The 22,462-nt window shown below is 48.6% G+C and overlaps 1 protein-coding gene across 2 annotated transcripts in view; it reads left to right on the plus strand.

Moving 5' to 3' along the window:
* Nucleotides 1-1,178: 1,178 nt before the first annotated feature.
* The window catches only part of LOC147084814 (uncharacterized), a 24,223-nt gene continuing 2,939 nt past the window's right edge, over nt 1,179-22,462 (plus strand). Inside the window, exons 1-4 of one of the 2 annotated variants that reach the window (XM_085979530.1) lie at nt 1,179-1,306; nt 3,120-3,261; nt 6,392-6,627; nt 12,033-12,623. In XM_085979530.1, coding sequence (XP_085835656.1) covers nt 3,142-3,261; nt 6,392-6,627; nt 12,033-12,585 — 909 coding nt within the window. In that variant the 5' untranslated portion in view covers nt 1,179-1,306; nt 3,120-3,141 and the 3' untranslated portion in view covers nt 12,586-12,623. Of the gene's footprint in view, nt 1,307-2,169; nt 2,195-3,119; nt 3,262-6,391; nt 6,628-12,032; nt 12,624-22,462 lie in introns of those variants that run through there. The other variant, XM_085979529.1, reaches the window with a different exon arrangement.

The following is a 22,462-nucleotide window of genomic DNA, read 5'->3' on the forward strand; positions in this document are numbered from 1 at the left end:
TAATAATGAAAAATTAAGAATTAATAAGCTCAGGAATGATTATTTATATTCAGAAGTAATTATAAATAAACCCAATTGTTGTACCAACCCTCCAAACAATATGTTACCCCAGTTAGGAAAATGTTAATAATGAAAAATGAAGAATTAATAATGAAAAATGAAGAATTAATAAGCTCAGGAAGTGGGGAATTTAAAAGAAATGATGATTTATATTGAGAAGTCATTAAAAATAAACCCAATTGTTGTCCCACCCACCAAATAGGAAGGAAATCTGTCCCCCAGTTGGGAAAATGATCTTAATAATTAAAAATTAAGAATTAATAAGCTCATGAAGTGGGACATTTAAGAGAATTGATGAGTTATATTCAGAAATTATTATAAATAAACCCAATTGTTGTACCAACCCTCCAAACAATAATCTGTTCCCCCCAGTTAGGAAAATGGTGTTAATAATGAAGAATTAATAATGATAAATTAAGAATTAATAAGCTCAGGAAGTGGGAAATTTAAGAGAAATTATGAGTTATATTCAGAAATTATGATAAATAAACCCAATTGTTGTGCCAACCCTCCAAACAATAAGGAAATCTGTCCCCCAAATGGGAAAATGATGTTAATAATGAAAAAAATGATCTTAATAGTGAAAAATTAAGAATGAATAAGATGCTGAAGTGGGGAATTTTTGAAGAGAAATGCTGATTCAGTTGGGATATTCAGGACGGCGGCTTTAGGCGGAATCCGGGAGAGAAAAAAAAATCCCCCAAAAAACAATTGAATAAAATAAAATGTTAATGTTAAAGCGCCCCTCCCCCCCGGCCGCCCTTTCACTCGATGTTTTAAAGCCTTTAAATGGCGAGAAGCCACAAACCGCCCGCACTTTACCTCAGCAAATCCGCCCGCCGGCCCACTTTGAGCGTTTCTTTTCATTTTTATCCTCCTATATGTTAAAGAAGTTAGATTTTTAAATTTAGCGGCTCCAGGCCTGACTTCCGCCCCGCAGCCCGGTCCGCCGCCTTCCGACCGTCACTTCCGCCCCGCAGGGCGGTCCGCTGCCGCCGTCTTCCGACCTTCACTTCCGCCCCCCCGCCATCGCCTCCACGTTGCGCCCCGCACTGCTGGTCCGCCGCTGTCACTTCCGCCCCTCTCTCCCGCTCCGCTCCGCGGTCCCCACAACGGATCACTTCCGCCCCGCACTGGGCCGGCGGCCCCGCGGGGGAGGGAGGCGACTTCCGGTTGCCCCGCAGGCGGCGTCACTTCCGGGCGCCATTTTCGCTTCCTTCTGGCGGCCTGTGTGGAGAGAGTGAGGGTGAGAGAGATAGAAGGGGAGAGATGGAGGGAGGGAGAGGGTGAGAGGGAGAGAGAGCGAGGGAGGGGGTGAGCGGGAGGGATAGAGAGAGGGAGAAAGAGAGAGAGGGAGGGAGAGATTGAGAGAGATATTGGGTAAGAGAAAAAGAGGGAAAGAGAAAAGAGACAGGGAGGGTGAGAGAGAGAAAAGGAGAGAGAGAGAGAGAGGGGGATGGGGAAAAGAGTGAGAAAAGGAGAGAGATAGAGGGATGGGGAAAAGAGTGAGAGAAAAGGAGAGAGTGTGAGGAAAAAAGGAGAGGGAGAGAAATAGAAAGAAAAGGAGAGAGGGAGAGTGAGAAAGAGAAAAGGAGAGGGAGGGTGAGAAAGAGAAAAGGAGAGAGGGAGGGTGAGATTGAGAGAGAGAGAGGGATATTGGGTAAGAGAAAAAGAGGGAAAGAGACAGGGAGGGTGAGAGAGAGAAAAGGAGAGAGAGAGAGGGGGGAAAGAGTGAGAGAGAGAGGGAGAAATTAAAAAGGAGGGGGGGTGAGAAAGAGAAAAGGAGGGGGAGAAAAAGAAAAGGAGGGAGAGGGAGAAAGAAAAGGAGGGAGAGTGAGAAAGAAAAGGAGAGAGGGAGAGTGAGAAAGAGAAAAGGAGAGAGAGGGAGGGTGAGAAAGAAAAGGAGAGAGAGGGAGGGTGAGAAAGAGAAAAGGAGAGAGGGAGAGTGAGAAAGAGAAAAGGAGAGAGGGAGAGTGAGAAAGAGAAAAGGAGAGAGAGGGAGGGTGAGAAAGAAAAGGAGAGAGGGAGGGTGAGAAAGAGAAAAGGAGAGAGGGAGGGTGAGAAAAGGAGAGATGGAGAAAATATGTGGGGGGAATAATATGGGGGAACAATGGAATAATATGGGGGAAATAATGTGAGCGGAATAATGCGGGGGGGAAATAATATGGAATAATGGGAGGGAAATTATGGAATAATGTGGGTGTAATAATGGGGAATAATGTGGAATTATGGAATAATGTGGGGGAAATAATATGGAATAATTAATATGGCGTAATGTGGGGGAAATAATATGGAATAATGTGGGGGAATAATATGGAATTGTGGGGGAATAATATGGAATAATAATGGGGAATAATGTGGGAATAATATGGAATAATGTGGGAATAATATGGAATAATGTGGAATAATGTGGGAATAATAATGGGGAATAATGTGGGAATAATATGGAATAATTGGGGAAAATAATATAGAATAATGTGGGGGAAATAATATGGAATAATGTGGGGGGAATAATAAGGGAGTGATGGATTATGGGGAGCGGGCAGGGAAATGGAGTTCAGCCCAAGATCAGATCAGCCATGATCTCATTAAATGGCGGAGCAGGCTCGAGGGGCCGAATGGCCGACTCCTGCTCCTATTTCTTATGTTCTTATGAATAATATGCGGGGAATAATGTGGGGCGGGGACAGTTGTGTGGGAGGTGGGTATGTGGCTGGGATCTAAAGACTGATGATAATCAGCCATGTGTGTCTGTCTGGGTGTTAACGGGAGGCGGGGAGCAGTCTGTCTGTCTGGGTTTTAACAGGATGCGGGGAGTATGTGTGTCTGAGAGTTAACGGGAGATGGGGAGCAGTCTGGGTGTTAACGGGAGGCGGGGAGTAGCCTGTGTGTCTGTGGGTGTTAACGGGAGGCGGGGAGTAGTCTGTATCTGGGTGTTATCGGGAGGCGGGGGGCAGTCTGGGTGTTAACGGGAGGCGGGGAGTAGTCTTGAGTCTGTCTGGGTGTTAACGGGAGGCGGGGCGTACCCATGTACTCACTCGCGCTGTCTCTGACTCCAGGAATACCACTGGGAATCCTGCCATGAGCTACGATCGGAGTGGGCCCCCGGATATTGAAGGAATGACGAGCCTGAAAGTCGACAATCTGACCTATAGAACGTCACCCGAAACACTGAAACGTGTCTTCGAGAAGTATGGCGAGGTGAGCGGTTCCCCCAGTCATTTGTCTGTCTCGGTTACACCCCCTCCTGGGACCTGTGATTGAACCTCCACCCTCAGTCACTGACGGGGCGGTGGGTTAGAATCATACAGCACAGGAGGAGGCCGTTCGGTCCATCGTGCCTGTGATGGCTCTGTGGTCGAGCTCTCCAATTAGTTCCACTCCCCCTCTTTCCCCACAGCCCCACAAATTTCCCCTTCAAGTATTTCTCCAATTCCCTTTTGAAAGTTACTATTGAATCTGCTTCCACCGCCCTTTCAGGCAGTGCATTCCAGATCACAACAACTCGCTGCGTCAAAAACATTCTCCTCATCTCCCCTCTGGTTCTTTTCCCGATTATCTTCAATCTGTGTCCTCTGGTTACCGACCCTCCTGCCACTGGAAACAGTTTCTCCTTATTTACTCCATCAAAACCCTTCATGATTTTGAACACCTCTATCAAATCTCCCCTTAACCTTCTCTGCTCAAAGGAGAACAATCCCAGCTTCTCCAGTCTCTCCACATCACTGAAGACCCTCATCCCGGGTACCATTCTGGTCAATCTCCCCTGAACCTTCTCTGCTCGAAGGAGAACAACCCCAGCTTCTCCAGTCTCTCCACATCACTGAAGACCCTCATCCCGGGTACCATTCTGGTCAATCTCCCCTTAACCTTCTCTGCTCTAAGGAGAACAATCCCAGCTTCTCCAGTCTCTCCACATCACTGAAGACCCTCATCCCGGGTACCATTCTGGTCAATCTCCCCTTAACCTTCTCTGCTCTAAGGAGAACAACCCCAGCTTCTCCAGTCTCTCCACATCACTGAAGTCCCTCATCCCTGGTACCATTCTGGTCAATCTCCCCTTAACCTGTTCTGCTCTAAGTAGAACAATCCCAGCTTCTCCAGTCTCTCCACATCACTGAAGCCCCTCATCCCTGGTACCATTCTGGTCAATCTCCCCTTAACCTTCTCTGCTCCAAGGAGAACAATCCCAGCTTCCCCAGTCTCTCCACATCACTGAAGTCCCTCATCGCTGGTACCATTCTGGTCAATCTCCCCCTTAACCCTCTCTGCTCTAAGGAGAACAACCCCAGCTTCTCCAGTCTCTCCACATCACTGAAGTCCCTCATCCCTGGTACCATTCTGGTCAATCTCCCCTTAACCTTCTCTGCTCTAAGGAGAACAATCCCAGCTTCTCCAGTCTCTCCACATCACTGAAGTCCCTCATCCCCGGTACCATTCTCGTCAATCTCCCCTTAACCTTCTCTGCTCTAAGGAGAACAACCCCAGCTTCTCCAGTCTCTCCACATCACTGAAGTCCCTCATCCCTGGTACCATTCTGGTCAATCTCCCCTTAACCTTCTCTGCTCTAAGGAGAACAATCCCAGCTTCTCCAGTCTCTCCACATCACTGAAGTCCCTCATCCCTGGTACCATTCTGGTCAATCTCCCCCTTAACCTTCTCTGCTCTAAGGAGAACAACCCCAGCTTCTCCAGTCTCTCCACATCACTGAAGTCCCTCATCCCTGGTACCATTCTGGTCAATCTCCCCTTAACCTTCTCTGCTCCAAGGAGAACAATCCCAGCTTCTCCAGTCTCTCCACATCACTGAAGTCCCTCATCCCTGGTACCATTCTAGTCAAGCTCCTCTGCACCCTCTCCAAGACCCTGACATCCTTCCTAAAGTGCGGTGCCCAGAATTGAACACACTACTCCAGCTGGGGCCTAACCAGTGATTTATAAAGAGTTTAGCATAACTTCCTTGCTTTTTTACTCTATTCCTCTATTAATAAAGTACAGGATCCCGTGTGCTTTGTTAACGGCCCTCTCAACTTGTCCTGCCACCTTCAGAGATTTGGGTACGTCCACTCCCAGGTCCCTCGGTTCCTGCACCCTCTTTAACACTGTACCGTTCAGTTTATATTGCCTCTCCTCATTCTTCTGAACAAAATGTATCACTTCACACTTCCCTGTGTTAAATTGCATCTGCCACCTGCCTGCCCATTTGACCAGTCTGTAAGTCCTCCTCAAGCCTGTTACAATCCTCCTCACTGTCACGTAGAGGCCTCCTCTCCCTCTGATGGGAACCCGAGTGGGGCACTGGGGTCAGACATTGTCCTCTCTCTCCCCTCTCGCACCCGGCAATCAACCTAGATGTAATATCTCCAAGTTTGCAGACGACACAAAGCTGGGTGGGCGTGTGTGCTGTGAGGAGGATGCCGAGAAACTCCAGTATGATTTGGACAGGTTGGGTGATTGGGCAGATGCAGTAAAATGTGGATAAATGCGAGGTTATCCACTTTGGTGGCAAAAACAGGAAGGCAGATTATTATCTGAATGGCAATAGATTGGGAGAAGGGGAAGTGCAACGAGACCTGGGTGTCCTTGTGCACCAGTCGCTGAAGGTAAGCATGCAGGTGCAGCAGGCGGTTAAGAAGGCAAATGGTATGTTGGCCTTCGTAGCGAGAGGATTCGAGTACAGGAACAAGGATGTCTTGCTGCAGTTGTACAGGGCCTTGGTGAGACCACACCTTGAGTATTGTGTGCAGTTTTGGTCACCTTATCTGAGGAAGGATGTTCTTGCCATGGAGGGAGTGCAGCGAAGATTCACCAGACTGATACCTGGGATGGCAGGAATGACGTATGAGGAGAGATTCGGTCGATTGGGCTTATACTCGCTGGAGTTTAGAAGAATGAGAGGGGAATCTCATTGAAACTTATAAAATTCTAACAGGACTAGACAGACTAGATGCAGGAAGGATGTTCCCGATGGCGGGGGAGTCCAGAACCAGGGGTCACAGTCTAAGGATAAGGGGTAAGCCATTTAGGACAGAGATGAGGAGGAATTTCTTCACCCAGAGAGTGGTGAACCTGTGGAATTCTCTACCACAGAAGGCAGTTGAGGCCAATTCATTAAATATATTCAAGAAGGAGTTAGATATATTTCTTAAGGCTAAAGGGATCAAGGGGTATGGGGAGAAGGCAGGGACAGGGTACTGAATTTGGATGATCAGCCATGATCTCATTGAATGGCGGAGCAGGCTCGAGGGGCCGAATGGCCGAGTCCTGCTCCTGTTTCCGATCTTCTCCTGACACCGCCCCCCCCTCTCTCTCTCTCTCGTCTCCGCGCCCAGGTGGGGGACGTGTACATCCCCCGGGACCGCTTCACACGGGAGAGCCGCGGCTTCGCCTTCGTGCGTTTCTACGACAAGCGTGATGCCGAGGACGCCATCGACGCCATGGACGGCGCCATCCTGGACGGCCGCGAGCTGAGGGTGCAGATGGCGAGATACTCGCGCCCACCGGACTCCTACCGCAGGGGAGGAGGCAGCAGCAACCGCAGGTCGACTCGCTACAGGAGGAGTAGGAGGTGGGTGTCAGTATTTACAGGGTGTCTCCGGGAGTGTGTTAATATTCACAGGGTGTCCCTGGGTGTGTATTAATATTCACAGGGGGTCTCCGGGAGTGTGTTAATATTTACAGGGTGTCCCCTGGAGTGTGTTAATATTTACAGGGGGTCTCCGGGAGTGTGTTAATATTCACAGGGTGTCCCTGGGTGTGTATTAATATTCACAGGGGGTCTCCGGGAGTGTGTTAATATTTACAGGGTGTCCCCTGGAGTGTGTTAATATTTACAGGGGGTCTCCGGGAGTGTGTTAATATTTACAGGGTGTCCCCTGGAGTGTGTTAATATTTACAGGGGGTCCCCGGGAGTGTGTTAATATTTACAGGGTGTCCCCTGGAGTGTGTTAATATTTACAGGGGGTCTCCGGGAGTGTGTTAATATTTACAGGGTGTCCCCTGGAGTGTGTTAATATTTACAGGGGGTCTCCGGGAGTGTGTTAATATTCACAGGGTGTCCCTGGGTGTGTATTAATATTCACAGGGTGTCTCCGGGAGTGTGTTAATATTTACAGGGGGTCCCCGGGAGTGTGTTAATATTTACAGGGGGTCCCCGGGAGTATATTAATATTTACAGGGTGTCCCCGGGAGTGTGTTAATATTTACAGGGTGTCTCCGGGAGTGTGTTAATATTTACAGGGGGTCTCTGGGAGTGTGTTAATATTTACAGGGGGTCTCTGGGAGTGTGTTAATATTTACAGGGGGTTCCCGGGAGTGTGTTAATATTTACAGGGGTCTCCGGGAGTGTGTTAATATTTACAGGGTGTCCCCGGGAGTGTGTTAATATTTACAGGGGGTCTCCGGGAGTGTGTTAATATTTACAGGGGTCTCCGGGAGTGTGTTAATATTTACAGGGGGTCTCTGGGAGTGTGTTAATATTTACAGGGTGTCTCCGGGAGTGTGTTAATATTTACAGGGTGTCTCCGGGAGTGTGTTAATATTTACAGGGGGTTCCCGGGAGTCTGTTAATATTTACAGGGGGTCTCCGGGAGTGTGTTAATATTTACAGGGGTCTCCGGGAGTGTGTTAATATTTACAGGGGGTCTCTGGGAGTGTGTTAATATTTACAGGGGGTCTCCAGGAGTGTGTTAATATTTACAGGGTGTCTCCGGGAGTGTGTTAATATTTACAGGGGTCTCCAGGAGTGTGTTAATATTTACAAGGAGTCTCCGGGAGTGTGTTAATATTTACAGGGGTCTCCGGGAGTGTGTTAATATTTACAGGGGTCTCCGGGAGTGTGTTAATATTTACAGGGGGTCTCCGGGAGTGTTAATATTTACAGGGTGTCCCCGGGAGTGTGTTAATATTTACAGGGGGTCTCCGGGAGTGTGTTAATATTTACAGGGGGTCCCCAGGAGTGTGTTAATATTTACAGGGGGTCTCCGGGAGTGTGTTAATATTTACAGGGAGTCCCCGGGAGTGTGTTAATATTTACAGGGGGTCCCCGGGAGTGTGTTAATATTTACAGGGTGTCCCCGGGAGTGTGTTAATATTTACAGGGTGTCTCCGGGAGTGTGTTAATATTTACATGGGGTCTCCGGGAGTGTGTTAATATTTACAGGGGGTTTCCGGGAGTGTGTTAATATTTACAGGGTGTCTCCGGGAGTGTGTTAATATTTACAGAGGGTCTCTGGGAGTGTGTTAATATTTACAGGGGGTCTCCGGGAGTGTATTAATATTTACAGGGGGTCCCCGGGAGTGTGTTAATATTTACAGGGTGTCTCCGGGAGTGTGTTAATATTTACAGGGGGTCCCCGGGAGTGTGTTAATATTTACAGGGGGTCCCCGGGAATGTGTTAATATTTACAGGGGGTCCCCGGGAGTGTGTTAATATTTACAGGGGGTCCCCGGGAGTGTGTTAATATTTACAGGGTGTCTCCGGGAGTGTGTTAATATTTACAGGGGGTCCCCGGGAGTGTGTTAATATTTACAGGGTGTCTCCGGGAGTGTGTTAATATTTACAGGGTGTCTCCGGGAGTGTGTTAATATTTACAGGGGGTCTCCGGGAGTGTATTAATATTTACAGGGGGTCCCCGGGAGTGTGTTAATATTTACAGGGGGTCTCCGGGAGTGTGTTAATATTTACAGGGGGTCTCCGGGAGTGTGTTAATATTTACAGGGGGTCTCCGGGAGTGTGTTAATATTTACAGGGTGTCTCCGGGAGTGTGTTAATATTTACAGGGGGTCCCCGGGAGTGTGTTAATATTTACAGGGGGTCCCCGGGAGTGTGTTAATATTTACAGGGGGTCTCCGGGAGTGTGTTAATATTTACAGGGGGTCCCCGGGAGTGTGTTAATATTTACAGGGGGTCCCCAGGAGTGTGTTAATATTTACAGGGGGTCCCCAGGAGTGTGTTAATATTTACAGGGGGTCCCCGGGAGTGTGTTAATATTTACAGGGGGTCCCCAGGAGTGTGTTAATATTTACAGGGGGTCCCCAGGAGTGTGTTAATATTTACAGGGGGTCCCCAGGAGTGTGTTAATATTTACAGGGGGTCCCCGGGAGTGTGTTAATATTTACAGGGGGTCCCCGGGAGTGTGTTAATATTTACAGGGGGTCCCCAGGAGTGTGTTAATATTTACAGGGGGTCCCCAGGAGGGTCTCCGGGAGTGTGTTAATATTTACAGGGGGTCTCCGGGAGTCTGTTAATATTTACAGGGTGCCTCCGGGAGTGTGTTAATATTTACAGGGGTCTCCGGGAGTGTGTTAATATTTACAGGGGGTCTCTGGGAGTGTGTTAATATTTACAGGGGGTCTCCGGGAGTGTGTTAATATTTACAGGGGTCTCCGGGAGTGTGTTAATATTTACAGTGGGTCTCCGGGAGTGTGTTAATATTTACAGGGGGTCTCCGGGAGTCTGTTAATATTTACAGGGTGCCTCCGGGAGTGTGTTAATATTTACAGGGGTCTCCGGGAGTGTGTTAATATTTACAGGGGGTCTCTGGGAGTGTGTTAATATTTACAGAGGGTCTCCGGGAGTGTGTTAATATTTACAGGGGGTCCCCGGGAGTGTGTTAATATTTACAGGGTGTCTCCGGGAGTGTGTTAATATTTACAGGGGTCTCCGGGAGTGTGTTAATATTTACAAGGAGTCTCCGGGAGTGTGTTAATATTTACAGGGGGTCTCTGGGAGTGTGTTAATATATACAGGGGGTCCCCGGGAGTGTGTTAATATTTACAGGGAGTCCCCGGGAGTGTGTTAATATTCACAGGGTGTCCCTGGGTGTGTATTAATATTCACAGGGGGTCTCCGGGAGTGTGTTAATATTTACAGGGGGTCCCCGGGAGTGTGTTAATATTTACAGGGGGTCTCCGGGAGTGTGTTAATATTTACAGGGGGTCCCCGGGAGTGTGTTAATATTTACAGGGGGTCCCCGGGAGTGTGTTAATATTTACAGGGGGTCTCCGGGAGTGTGTTAATATTTACAGGGTGTCTCCGGGCGTGTGTTAATATTTACAGGGGGTCCCCGGGAGTCTGTTAATATTTACAGGGTGCCCGGGAGTGTGTTAATATTTACAGGGGGTCTCTGGGAGTGTGTTAATATTTACAGGGGGTCTCTGGGAGTGTGTTAATATTTACAGAGGGTCTCCGGGAGTGTGTTAATATTTACAGGGGGTCTCCGGGAGTGTGTTAATGTTTACAGGGTGCCTCCGGGAGTGTGTTAATATTTACAGGGGTCTCCGGGAGTGTGTTAATATTTACAGGGGGTCTCCGGGAGTGTGTTAATATTTACAGGGGGTCTCCGGGAGTGTGTTAATATTTACAGGGGGTCTCCGGGAGTGTGTTAATATTTACAGGGGGTCTCCGGGAGTGTGTTAATATTTACAGGGGGTCTCCGGGAGTGTGTTAATATTTACAGGGGGTCTCCGGGAGTGTGTTAATATTTACAGGGGGTCTCTGGGAGTGTGTTAATATTTACAAGGAGTCTCCGGGAGTGTGTTAATATTTACAGGGGTTGTCCGGGAGTGTGTTAATATATACAGGGGGTCTCTGGGAGTGTGTTAATATTTACAAGGAGTCTCCGGGACTGTGTTAATATTTACAGGGGGTCCCCGGGAGTGTGTTAATATTTACAGGGGGTCTCTGGGAGTGTGTTAATATTTACAAGGAGTCTCCGGGACTGTGTTAATATTTACAGGGGGTCTCCGGGAGTGTGTTAATATTTACAGGGGGTCTCCGGGAGTGTGTTAATATTTACAGGGGGTCTCCGGGAGTGTGTTAATATTTACAAGGAGTCTCCGGGAGTGTGTTAATATTTACAGGGGGTCTCCGGGAGTGTGTTAATATTTACAGGGTGTCTCAGGGAGTGTGTTAATATTTACAGGGGGTCTCCGGGAGGGTGTTAATATTTACAGGGTGTCCCCGGGAGTGTGTTAATATTTACAGGGTGTCTCAGGGAGTGTGTTAATATTTACAGGGGGTCTCCGCGAGTGTGTTAATATTTACAGGTTGTCTCCGGGAGTGTGTTAATATTTACAGGGGGTCTCCGGGAGTGTGTTAATATTTACAGGGTGTCCCCGGGAGTGTGTTAATATTTACAGGGTGTCCCCGGGAGTGTGTTAATATTTACAGGGTGTCCCCGGGAGTGTGTTCATATTTACAGGGGGTCTCCGGGAGTGTGTTAATATTTACAGGGGGTCTCCGGGAGTGTGTTCATATTTACAGGGGGTCTCCGGGAGTGTGTTAATATTTACAGGGTGTCCCTGGGAGTGTGTTAATATTTACAGGGTGTCCCCGGGAGTGTGTTAATATTTACAGGGTGTCCCCGGGAGTGTGTTCATATTTACAGGGGGTCTCCGGGAGTGTGTTCATATTTACAGGGGGTCTCCGGGAGTGTGTTAATATTTACAGGGGGTCTCCGGGAGTGTGTTAATATTTACAGGGGGTCCCCGGGAGTGTGTTAATATTTACAGGGTGTCTCCGGGAGTGTGTTAATATTTACAGGGTGTCCCCGGGAGTGTGTTAATATTTACAGGGTGTCCCCGGGAGTGTGTTAATATTTACAGGGTGTCTCCGGGAGTGTGTTAATATTTACAGGGGGTCCCTGGGAGTGTGTTAATATTTACAGGGTGTCTCCGGGAGTGTGTTAATATTTACAGGGTGTCCCCGGGAGTGTGTTAATATTTACAGGGTGTCCCCGGGAGTTTGTTAATATTTACAGGGTGTCCCCGGGAGTGTTAATATTTACAGGGGGTCTCCGGGAGTGTGTTCATATTTACAGGGGGTCTCCGGGAGTGTGTTAATATTTACAGGGTGGTTCCAGGAGTTTATTAATATTTACCGGGTGTCTCCGCGAGTGTGGTTACGGACTCTCGGGTGGGGTGGATTGAATGGAACACCTTCAAGTCACGATTTCTCTGCCTTTCTTACAGCCCAAGACGGAGACGTCGCAGCCGCTCCCGGACCCGCAGTCGTAGCCGGACCCGCTCCAGCAGATCCCGATCGCGATCCCGCTCCCGCTCCAGGTCCCGCTCCAAGAATGCGGCCAGGGGCAAGGGCCAGTCCCGGTCCAAACCCTCGCGTTCCCTGTCCCGCTCCCGCTCCCGCTCGAAGTCCCCGTCCAAATCGCCCTCGCCCGTGAAGACGCGGGGCAAGGCGTCCTCGCGCAGCCGGTCCCGCTCTCGGTCAATTGAGCGGGAGCAGTCGGGCTCCAGGTCGCGCTCGGTCTCGCCCGAGAGGCAGGGCTCGCCCCAGAGGGAGGGCTCGCCCCAGAGAGAGGGCTCGCCGGCCCGGCGGGGCTCCAAGTCGCCCGAGGCGGAGGGCACGCCCCAGCGGTCGCCCGAGAAGGACCGGTCCCGCTCCCGTTCCGTCTCCCCGGCCAACTCGCAGTCGCCGGCCAAATCCCGCTCGGCCTCGCCGGAAAGGAATGCCGAATCCCGGTCGCGGTCGACTTCTCCGGCTCCCGTTCCCATGGACGCAGAGTGACGGGGGTCAGGTTGCATTCGGAGGCAGCTCTCAGCCACGTGAGTACAGCATCGTAAAGCTGGGCGGGTCACGCCTGCGGCCCTCCCTTTACAGGGAGTCTGGGAGTGTGTTAATATTTACAGGGGGTCTCCGGGAGTGTGTTAATATTTACAGGGGGTCTCCGGGAGTGTGTTAATATTTACAGGGAGTCTGGGAGTGTGTTAATATTTACAGGGGGTCTCCGGGAGTGTGTTAATATTATCAGGGGGTCTCCGGGAGTGTGTTAATATTTACAGGGGGTCTCCGGGAGTGTGTTAATATTATCAGGGGGTCTCCGGGAGTGTGTTAATATTATCAGGGGGTCTCCGGGAGTGTGTTAATATTATCAGGGGGTCTCCGGGAGTGTGTTAATATTTACAGGTGTCTCCGGGAGTGTGTTAATATTATCAGGGGGTCTCCGGGAGTGTGTTAATATTATCAGGGGGTCTCCGGGAGTGTGTTAATATTTACAGGTGTCTCCGGGAGTGTGTTAATATTATCAGGGGGTCTCCGGGAGTGTGTTAATATTTACAGGTGTCTCCGGGAGTGTGTTAATATTATCAGGGGGTCCCCGGGAGTGTGTTAATATTTACAAGGAGTCTCCGGGAGTGTGTTAATATTTACTGGGGGTCTCTGGGTGTGTGTTAATATTTACAGAGGGTCTCTGGGAGTGTGTTAATATTTACAGGGGGTCTCCGGGAGTGTGTTAATATTTACAGGGGGTCTCCGGGAGTGTATTAATATTTACAGGGTGTCCCCGGGAGTGTGTTAATATTTACAGGGGGTCTCCGGGAGTGTGTTAATATTTACAGGGGGTCTCCGGGAGTGTGTTAATATTTACAGGGGGTCCCCGGGAGTGTGTTAATATTTACAGGGTGTCTCCGGGAGTGTGTTAATATTTACAGGGGGTCCCCGGGAGTGTGTTAATATTTACTGGGAGTCTCTGGGTGTGTGTTAATATTTACAGAGGGTCTCCGGGAGTGTGTTAATATTTACAGAGGGTCCCCGGGAGTGTGTTAATATTTACAGGGTGTCTCCGGGAGTGTGTTAATATTTACAGGGGGTCTCCGGGAGGGTGTTAATATTTACAGGGGGTCTCCGGGAGTGTGTTAATATTTACAGGGGGTCTCCGGGAGTGTGTTAATATTTACAGGGTGTCCCCAGGAGTGTGTTAATATTTACAGGGGGTCTCCGGGAGTGTGTTAATATTTACAGGGGGTCTCCAGGTGTGTGTTAATATTTACAGGGTGTCCCCGGGAGTGTGTTAATATTTACAGGGTGTCCCCGGGAGTGTGTTAATATTTACAGGGGGTCCCCGGGAGTGTGTTAATATTTACAGGGGGTCCCCGGGAGTGTGTTAATATTTACAGGGGGTCTCCGGGAGTGTGTTAATATTTACAGGGTCTCCCCAGGAGTGTGTTAATATTTACAGGGGGTCTCCGGGAGTGTGTTAATATTTACAGGGTCTCCCCAGGAGTGTGTTAATATTTACAGGGGGTCTCCGGGAGTGTGTTAATATTTACAGGGGGTCTCCAGGTGTGTGTTAATATTTACAGGGTGTCCCCGGGAGTGTGTTAATATTTACAGGGTGTCCCCGGGAGTGTGTTAATATTTACAGGGGGTCCCCGGGAGTGTGTTAATATTTACAGGGGGTCCCCGGGAGTGTGTTAATATTTACAGGGTGTCTCCGGGAGTGTGTTAATATTTACAGGGGGTCTCCGGGAGTGTGTTAATATTTACAGTGGGTCCCCGGGAGTGTGTTAGTATTTACAGGGGGTCCCCGGGATTGTGTTAATATTTACGGGGTGTCTCCGGGAGTGTGTTAATATTTACAGGGAGCCTCCGGGAGTGTGTTAATATTTACAGGGTGTCTCCGGGAGTGTGTTAATATTTACAGGGGGTCTCCAGGTGTGTGTTAATATTTACAGGGTGTCCCCGGGAGTGTGTTAATATTTACAGGGTGTCCCCGGGAGTGTGTTAATATTTACAGGGGTCTCCGGGAGTGTGTTAATATTTACAGGGGGTCTCCGGGAGTGTGTTAATATTTACAGGGTGTCTCCGGGAGTGTGTTAATATTTACAGGGGGTCTCCGGGAGTGTGTTAATATTTACAGGGGTCTCCGGGAGTGTGTTAATATTTACAGGGGGTCACCGGGAGTGTGTTAATCTTTACAGGGTGTCCCCGGGAGTGTATTAATATTTACAGGGTGTCCCCGGGAGTTTGTTAATATTTACAGGGTGTCTCCGGGAGTGTGTTAATATTTACAGGGGGTCTCCGGGAGTGTGTTAATATTTACAGGGTGTCTCCGGCAGCGTGTTAATATTTACAGGGGGTCTCCGGGAGTGTGTTAATATTTACAGGGGGTCTCTGGAAGTGTTTTAATATTTATAGGGGGTGTCCGGGAATGTGTTAATATTTACAGGGGGTCCCCAGGAGTGTGTTAATATTTACAGGGTGTCTCCGGGAGTGTGTTAATATTTACAGGGTGTCCCCGGGAGTGTGTTAATATTTACAGGGTGTCCCCGGGAGTGTGTTAATATTTACAGGGGGTCCCCGGGAGTGTGTTCATATTTACAGGCGGTCTCCGGGAGTGTGTTAATATTTACTGGGGGTCTCCGGGAGTGTGTTAATATTTACTGGGGGTCTCCGGGAGTGTGTTAATATTTACAGGGGGTCCCCGGGAGTGTGTTAATATTTACAGGGGGTCCCCGGGAGTGTATTAATATTTACAGGGGGTCTCCGGGAGTGTGTTAATATTTACAGGGGGTCCCCGGGAGTGTGTTAATATTTACAGGGGGTGCCCGGGAGTGTGTTAATATTTACAGGGTGTCTCCGGGAGTGTGTTAATATTTACAGGGGGTCCCCGGAAGTGTGTTAATATTTACAGGGGGTCTCCGGGAGTGTGTTAATATTTACTGGGGGTCTCCGGGAGTGTGTTAATATTTACAGGGGGTCTCCGGGAGTGTGTTAATATTTACAGGGTGTCCCCAGGAGTGTGTTAATATTTACAGGGGGTCTCCGGGAGTGTGTTAATATTTACAGGGTGTCCCCGGGAGTGTGTTAATATTTACAGGGGGTCTCCAGGTGTGTGTTAATATTTACAGGGTGTCCCCGGGAGTGTGTTAATATTTACAGGGTGTCCCCGGGAGTGTGTTAATATTTACAGGGGGTCCCCGGGAGTGTGTTAATATTTACAGGGGGTCCCCGGGAGTGTGTTAATATTTACAGGGGGTCCCCGGGAGTGTGTTAATATTTACAGGGGGTCTCCGGGAGTGTGTTAATATTTACAGGGTCTCCCCAGGAGTGTGTTAATATTTACAGGGGGTCTCCGGGAGTGTGTTAATATTTACAGGGTCTCCCCAGGAGTGTGTTAATATTTACAGGGGGTCTCCGGGAGTGTGTTAATATTTACAGGGGGTCTCCAGGTGTGTGTTAATATTTACAGGGTGTCCCCGGGAGTGTGTTAATATTTACAGGGTGTCCCCGGGAGTGTGTTAATATTTACAGGGGGTCCCCGGGAGTGTGTTAATATTTACAGGGGGTCCCCGGGAGTGTGTTAATATTTACAGGGTGTCTCCGGGAGTGTGTTAATATTTACAGGGGGTCTCCGGGAGTGTGTTAATATTTACAGTGGGTCCCCGGGAGTGTGTTAGTATTTACAGGGGGTCCCCGGGATTGTGTTAATATTTACGGGGTGTCTCCGGGAGTGTGTTAATATTTACAGGGAGCCTCCGGGAGTGTGTTAATATTTACAGGGTGTCTCCGGGAGTGTGTTAATATTTACAGGGGGTCTCCAGGTGTGTGTTAATATTTACAGGGTGTCCCCGGGAGTGTGTTAATATTTACAGGGTGTCCCCGGGAGTGTGTTAATATTTACAGGGGTCTCCGGGAGTGTGTTAATATTTACAGGGGGTCTCCGGGAGTGTGTTAATATTTACAGGGTGTCTCCGGGAGTGTGTTAATATTTACAGGGGGTCTCCGGGAGTGTGTTAATATTTACAGGGGTCTCCGGGAGTGTGTTAATATTTACAGGGGGTCACCGGGAGTGTGTTAATCTTTACAGGGTGTCCCCGGGAGTGTATTAATATTTACAGGGTGTCCCCGGGAGTTTGTTAATATTTACAGGGTGTCTCCGGGAGTGTGTTAATATTTACAGGGGGTCTCCGGGAGTGTGTTAATATTTACAGGGTGTCTCCGGCAGCGTGTTAATATTTACAGGGGGTCTCCGGGAGTGTGTTAATATTTACAGGGGGTCTCTGGAAGTGTTTTAATATTTATAGGGGGTGTCCGGGAATGTGTTAATATTTACAGGGGGTCCCCAGGAGTGTGTTAATATTTACAGGGTGTCTCCGGGAGTGTGTTAATATTTACAGGGTGTCCCCGGGAGTGTGTTAATATTTACAGGGTGTCCCCGGGAGTGTGTTAATATTTACAGGGGGTCCCCGGGAGTGTGTTCATATTTACAGGCGGTCTCCGGGAGTGTGTTAATATTTACTGGGGGTCTCCGGGAGTGTGTTAATATTTACTGGGGGTCTCCGGGAGTGTGTTAATATTTACAGGGGGTCCCCGGGAGTGTGTTAATATTTACAGGGGGTCCCCGGGAGTGTATTAATATTTACAGGGGGTCTCCGGGAGTGTGTTAATATTTACAGGGGGTCCCCGGGAGTGTGTTAATATTTACAGGGGGTGCCCGGGAGTGTGTTAATATTTACAGGGTGTCTCCGGGAGTGTGTTAATATTTACAGGGGGTCCCAGGAAGTGTGTTAATATTTACAGGGGGTCCCCGGAAGTGTGTTAATATTTACAGGGGGTCTCCGGGAGTGTGTTAATATTTACTGGGGGTCTCCGGGAGTGTGTTAATATTTACAGGGGGTCTCCGGGAGTGTGTTAATATTTACAGGGGATCTCCGGGAGTGTGTTAATATTTACAGGGGGTCCCCGGGAGTGTGTTAATATTTACAGGGGGTGTCCGGGAGTGTGTTAATATTTACAGGGTGTCTCCGGGAGTGTGTTAATATTTACAGGGGATCTCCGGGAGTGTATTAATATTTACAGGGTGTCCCCGGGAGTGTGTTAATATTTACAGGGGGTGTCCGGGAGTGTGTTATTATTTACAGGGTGTCTCCAGCAGTGTGTTAATATTTACAGGGGATCTCCGGGAGTGTATTAATATTTACAGGGTGTCCCCGGGAGTTTGTTAATATTTACAGGGTGTCTCCGGGAGTGTGTTAATATTTACTGGGTGTCCCCGGGAGTGTATTAATATTTACAGGGGGTCCCCGGGAGTGTGTTAATATTTACAGGCGGTCTCCGGGAGTGTGTTAATATTTACTGGGGGTCTCCGGGAGTGTGTTAATATTTACAGGGGGTCCCCGGGAGTGTGTTAATATTTACAGGGGGTCCCCGGGAGTGTATTAATATTTACAGGGGGTCTCCGGGAGTGTGTTAATATTTACAGGGGGTCTCCGGGAGTGTGTTAATATTTACAGGGGATCTCCGGGAGTGTGTTAATATTTACAGGGTGTCTCCGGCAGTGTGTTAATATTTACAGGGGGTCCCCGGGAGCGTGTTAATATTTACTGGGTGTCCCCGGCAGTGTGTTAATATTTACAGGGTGTCCCCGGGAGTGTGTTAATATTTACAGGGGGTCTCCGGGAGTGTGTTAATATTTACAGGCGGTCACCGGGAGTGTGTTAATCTTTACAGGGTGTCCCCGGGAGTGTGTTAATAATTACAGGGTGTCCCCGGGAGTGTGTTAATATTTACAGGGGTTCTCCGGGAGTGTATTAATATTTACAGGGTGTCCCCGGGAGTTTGTTAATATTTACAGGGTGTCTCCGGGAGTGTGTTAATATTTACAGGGGGTCTCCGGGAGTGTGTTAATATTTACAGGGTGTCTCCGGCAGCGTGTTAATATTTACAGGGGGTCTCCGGGAGTGTGTTAATATTTACAGGGGGTCTCCGGAAGTGTGTTAATATTTATAGGGGGTGTCCGGGAATGTGTTAATATTTACAGGGGGTCCCCAGGAGTGTGTTAATATTTACAGGGTGTCTCCGGGAGTGTGTTAATATTTACAGGGTGTCCCCGGGAGTGTGTTAATATTTACAGGGTGTCCCCGGGAGTGTGTTAATATTTACAGGGGGTCCCCGGGAGTGTGTTCATATTTACAGGCGGTCTCCGGGAGTGTGTTAATATTTACTGGGGGTCTCCGGGAGTGTGTTAATATTTACTGGGGGTCTCCGGGAGTGTGTTAATATTTACAGGGGGTCCCCGGGAGTGTGTTAATATTTACAGGGGGTCCCCGGGAGTGTATTAATATTTACAGGGGGTCTCCGGGAGTGTGTTAATATTTACAGGGGGTCCCCGGGAGTGTGTTAATATTTACAGGGGGTGCCCGGGAGTGTGTTAATATTTACAGGGTGTCTCCGGGAGTGTGTTAATATTTACAGGGGGTCCCCGGAAGTGTGTTAATATTTACAGGGGGTCTCCGGGAGTGTGTTAATATTTACTGGGGGTCTCCGGGAGTGTGTTAATATTTACAGGGGGTCTCCGGGAGTGTGTTAATATTTACAGGGGATCTCCGGGAGTGTGTTAATATTTACAGGGGGTCCCCGGGAGTGTGTTAATATTTACAGGGGGTGTCCGGGAATGTGTTAATATTTACAGGGTGTCTCCAGCAGTGTGTTAATATTTACAGGGGATCTCCGGGAGTGTATTAATATTTACAGGGTGTCCCCGGGAGTTTGTTAATATTTACAGGGTGTCCCCGGGAGTTTGTTAATATTTACTGGGTGTCCCCGGGAGTGTATTAATATTTACAGGGGGTCCCCGGGAGTGTGTTAATCTTTACAGGCGGTCTCCGGGAGTGTGTTAATATTTACTGGGGGTCTCCGGGAGTGTGTTAATATTTACAGGGGGTCCCCGGGAGTGTGTTAATATTTACAGGGGGTCCCCGGGAGTGTATTAATATTTACAGGGGGTCTCCGGGAGTGTGTTAATATTTACAGGGGGTCCCCGGGAGTGTGTTAATATTTACAGGCGGTCTCCGGGAGTGTGTTAATATTTACTGGGGGTCTCCGGGAGTGTGTTAATATTTACAGGGGGTCCCCGGGAGTGTGTTAATATTTACAGGGGGTCCCCGGGAGTGTATTAATATTTACAGGGGGTCTCCGGGAGTGTGTTAATATTTACAGGGGGTCTCCGGGAGTGTGTTAATATTTACAGGGTGTCTCCGGCAGTGTGTTAATATTTACAGGGGGTCCCCGGGAGTGTGTTAATATTTACTGGGTGTCTCCGGCAGTGTGTTAATATTTACAGGGGGTCTCCGGGAGTGTGTTAATATTTACAGGGGGTCCCCGGGAGTGTGTTAATATTTACAGGGGGTCTCCGGGAGTGTGTTAATATTTACAGGGTATCTCCGGGAGTGTGTTAATATTTACTGGGTGTCTCCGGGAGTGTGTTAATCTTTACAGGGTGTCTCCGGGAGTGTGTTAATATTTACAGGGTGTCTCCGGGAGTGTGTTAATATTTACAGGGTGTCTCCGGGAGTGTGTTAATATTTACAGGGGGTCCCCGGGAGTGTGTTAATATTTACAGGGTGTCTCCGGGAGTGTGTTAATATTTACAGGGGGTCTCCGGGAGTGTGTTAATATTTACAGGGGGTCTCCGGGAGTGTGTTAATATTTACAGGGGGTCTCCGGGAGTGTGTTAATATTTACAGGGGGTCTCCGGGAGTGTGTTAATATTTACAGGGGGTCCCCAGGAGTGTGTTAATATTTACAGGGTGTCTCCGGGAGTGTGTTAATATTTACAGGGGGTCTCTGGGAGTGTGTTAATATTTACAGGGGGTCTCCGGGAGTGTGTTAATATTTACAGGGTGTCTCCGGCAGTGTGTTAATATTTACAGGGGGTCCCCGGGAGTGTGTTAATATTTACTGGGTGTCTCCGGCAGTGTGTTAATATTTACAGGGGGTCTCCGTGAGTGTGTTAATATTTACAGGGGGTCCCCGGGAGTGTGTTAATATTTACAGGCTGTCTCCGGGAGTGTGTTAATATTTACAGGGTGTCTCCGGGAGTGTGTTAATATTTACTGGGTGTCTCCGGGAGTGTGTTAATATTTACAGGGTGTCTCCGGGAGTGTGTTAATATTTACAGGGGGTCTCCGGGAGTGTGTTAATATTTACAGGGTGTCCCCGGGAGTGTGTTAATATTTACAGGGGGTCTCCGGGAGTGTGTTAATATTTACTGGGGGTCTCCGGGAGTGTGTTAATATTTACAGGGTGTCTCCGGGAGTGTGTTAATATTTACAGGGGTCTCCGGGAGTGTGTTAATATTTACAGGGTGTCCCCGGGAGTGTGTTAATATTTACAGGGGGTCTCCGGGAGTGTGTTAATATTTACAGGGTGTCCCCGGGAGTGTGTTAATATTTACAGGGGGTCTCCGGGAGTGTGTTAATATTTACAGGGGGTCTCCGGGAGTGTGTTAATATTTACAGGGTGTCTCCGGGAGTGTGTTAATATTTACAGGGTGTCTCCGGGAGTGTGTTAATATTTACAGGGGGTCTCCGGGAGTGTGTTAATATTTACAGGGTGTCCCCGGGAGTGTGTTAATATTTACAGGGGGTCTCCGGGAGTGTGTTAATATTTACTGGGGGTCTCCAGGAGTGTGTTAATATTTACAGGGTGTCTCCGGGAGTGTGTTAATATTTACAGGGGTCTCCGGGAGTGTGTTAATATTTACAGGGTGTCCCCGGGAGTGTGTTAATATTTACAGGGGGTCTCCGGGAGTGTGTTAATATTTACAGGGTGTCCCCGGGAGTGTGTTAATATTTACAGGGGGTCTCCGGGAGTGTGTTAATATTTACAGGGAGTCCCCGGGAGTGTGTTAATATTTACAGGGGGTCTCCGGGAGTGTGTTAATATTTACAGGGGGTCCCCGGGAGTGTTTTAATATTTACAGGGGTTAGCCCTGTGTTTGTATCTCTGTCTCGCTCGCTCTCTCTCTCTCTCGCTGTCTCTCTCTCTGTCTCTCTCTCTTGGCTAGGTGCATTCCAACAAGAGGGAAGGGTAAGGGAACCAAAGCAAGGGCTCCTTGGATGACGAGGGAGATAGAGAAGATGATGAAACAAAAAAAGAGGGTGTATGATGCATGCCAGGTGAATTCTTCAAGGGAGAACCAGACCAAATACAACAAGCTGAGAGGGGAAGTGAAGATGAAAATAAGATTGGCAAAGAGAGAATATGAGAGTAGAATGGTGGTTAACATAAAAGGGAACCCAAAAATCTTCTACCGGCATGTAAACAGTAAGCGGGTAGTAAGAGGCCGGGTCGGGCCTGTTGGAGATAAAGAATGTGATATATGCTTAGAGGTGCAGGGCAAGGCTAGAATACTCGATGAGTACCTTGTATCGGTGTTTACTAAGGAGGTGGATGCTGACCAAATATCGGTAGCAGTGGAAAAGGTAGAAGAAATGGAATGGGTGAAAATTGATAGACAGGATGTACTAGAAAGGCTGGGTATGCTTAGAGTGGATAAGTCACCTGGTCCAGATGGCTTGCATCCCAGGTTGCTGAGGGAATTGGAGGAGGAGATAGCGGAAGGGCTTGCCATAATTTTCCAATCTTCTCTAGATGCGGGCGAGGTGCCTGAGGATTGGAAAGTGACAAATGAGACACCATTGTTCAAGAAAGGGTGTAAGGACAATCCTAGTAACTACAGGCCGGTCAGTTTAACATCTGTGGTGGGTAAAGTTTTAGAAACAATAATCAAGGAAAAAATTAACGGGCATTTGGAGAGGTTTAAGCTAATTAAGGAGAGCCAACACGGATTTGTAAAAGGCAGATCGTGTTTGACTAATCT

The sequence above is a fragment of the Somniosus microcephalus genome, unplaced genomic scaffold, assembly GCF_052327205.1.
Source record: "Somniosus microcephalus isolate GS21.2 unplaced genomic scaffold, FLI_Smic_1.0 unresolved_chr9, whole genome shotgun sequence".
In the NCBI taxonomy this organism is placed as follows: domain Eukaryota; kingdom Metazoa; phylum Chordata; class Chondrichthyes; order Squaliformes; family Somniosidae; genus Somniosus; species Somniosus microcephalus.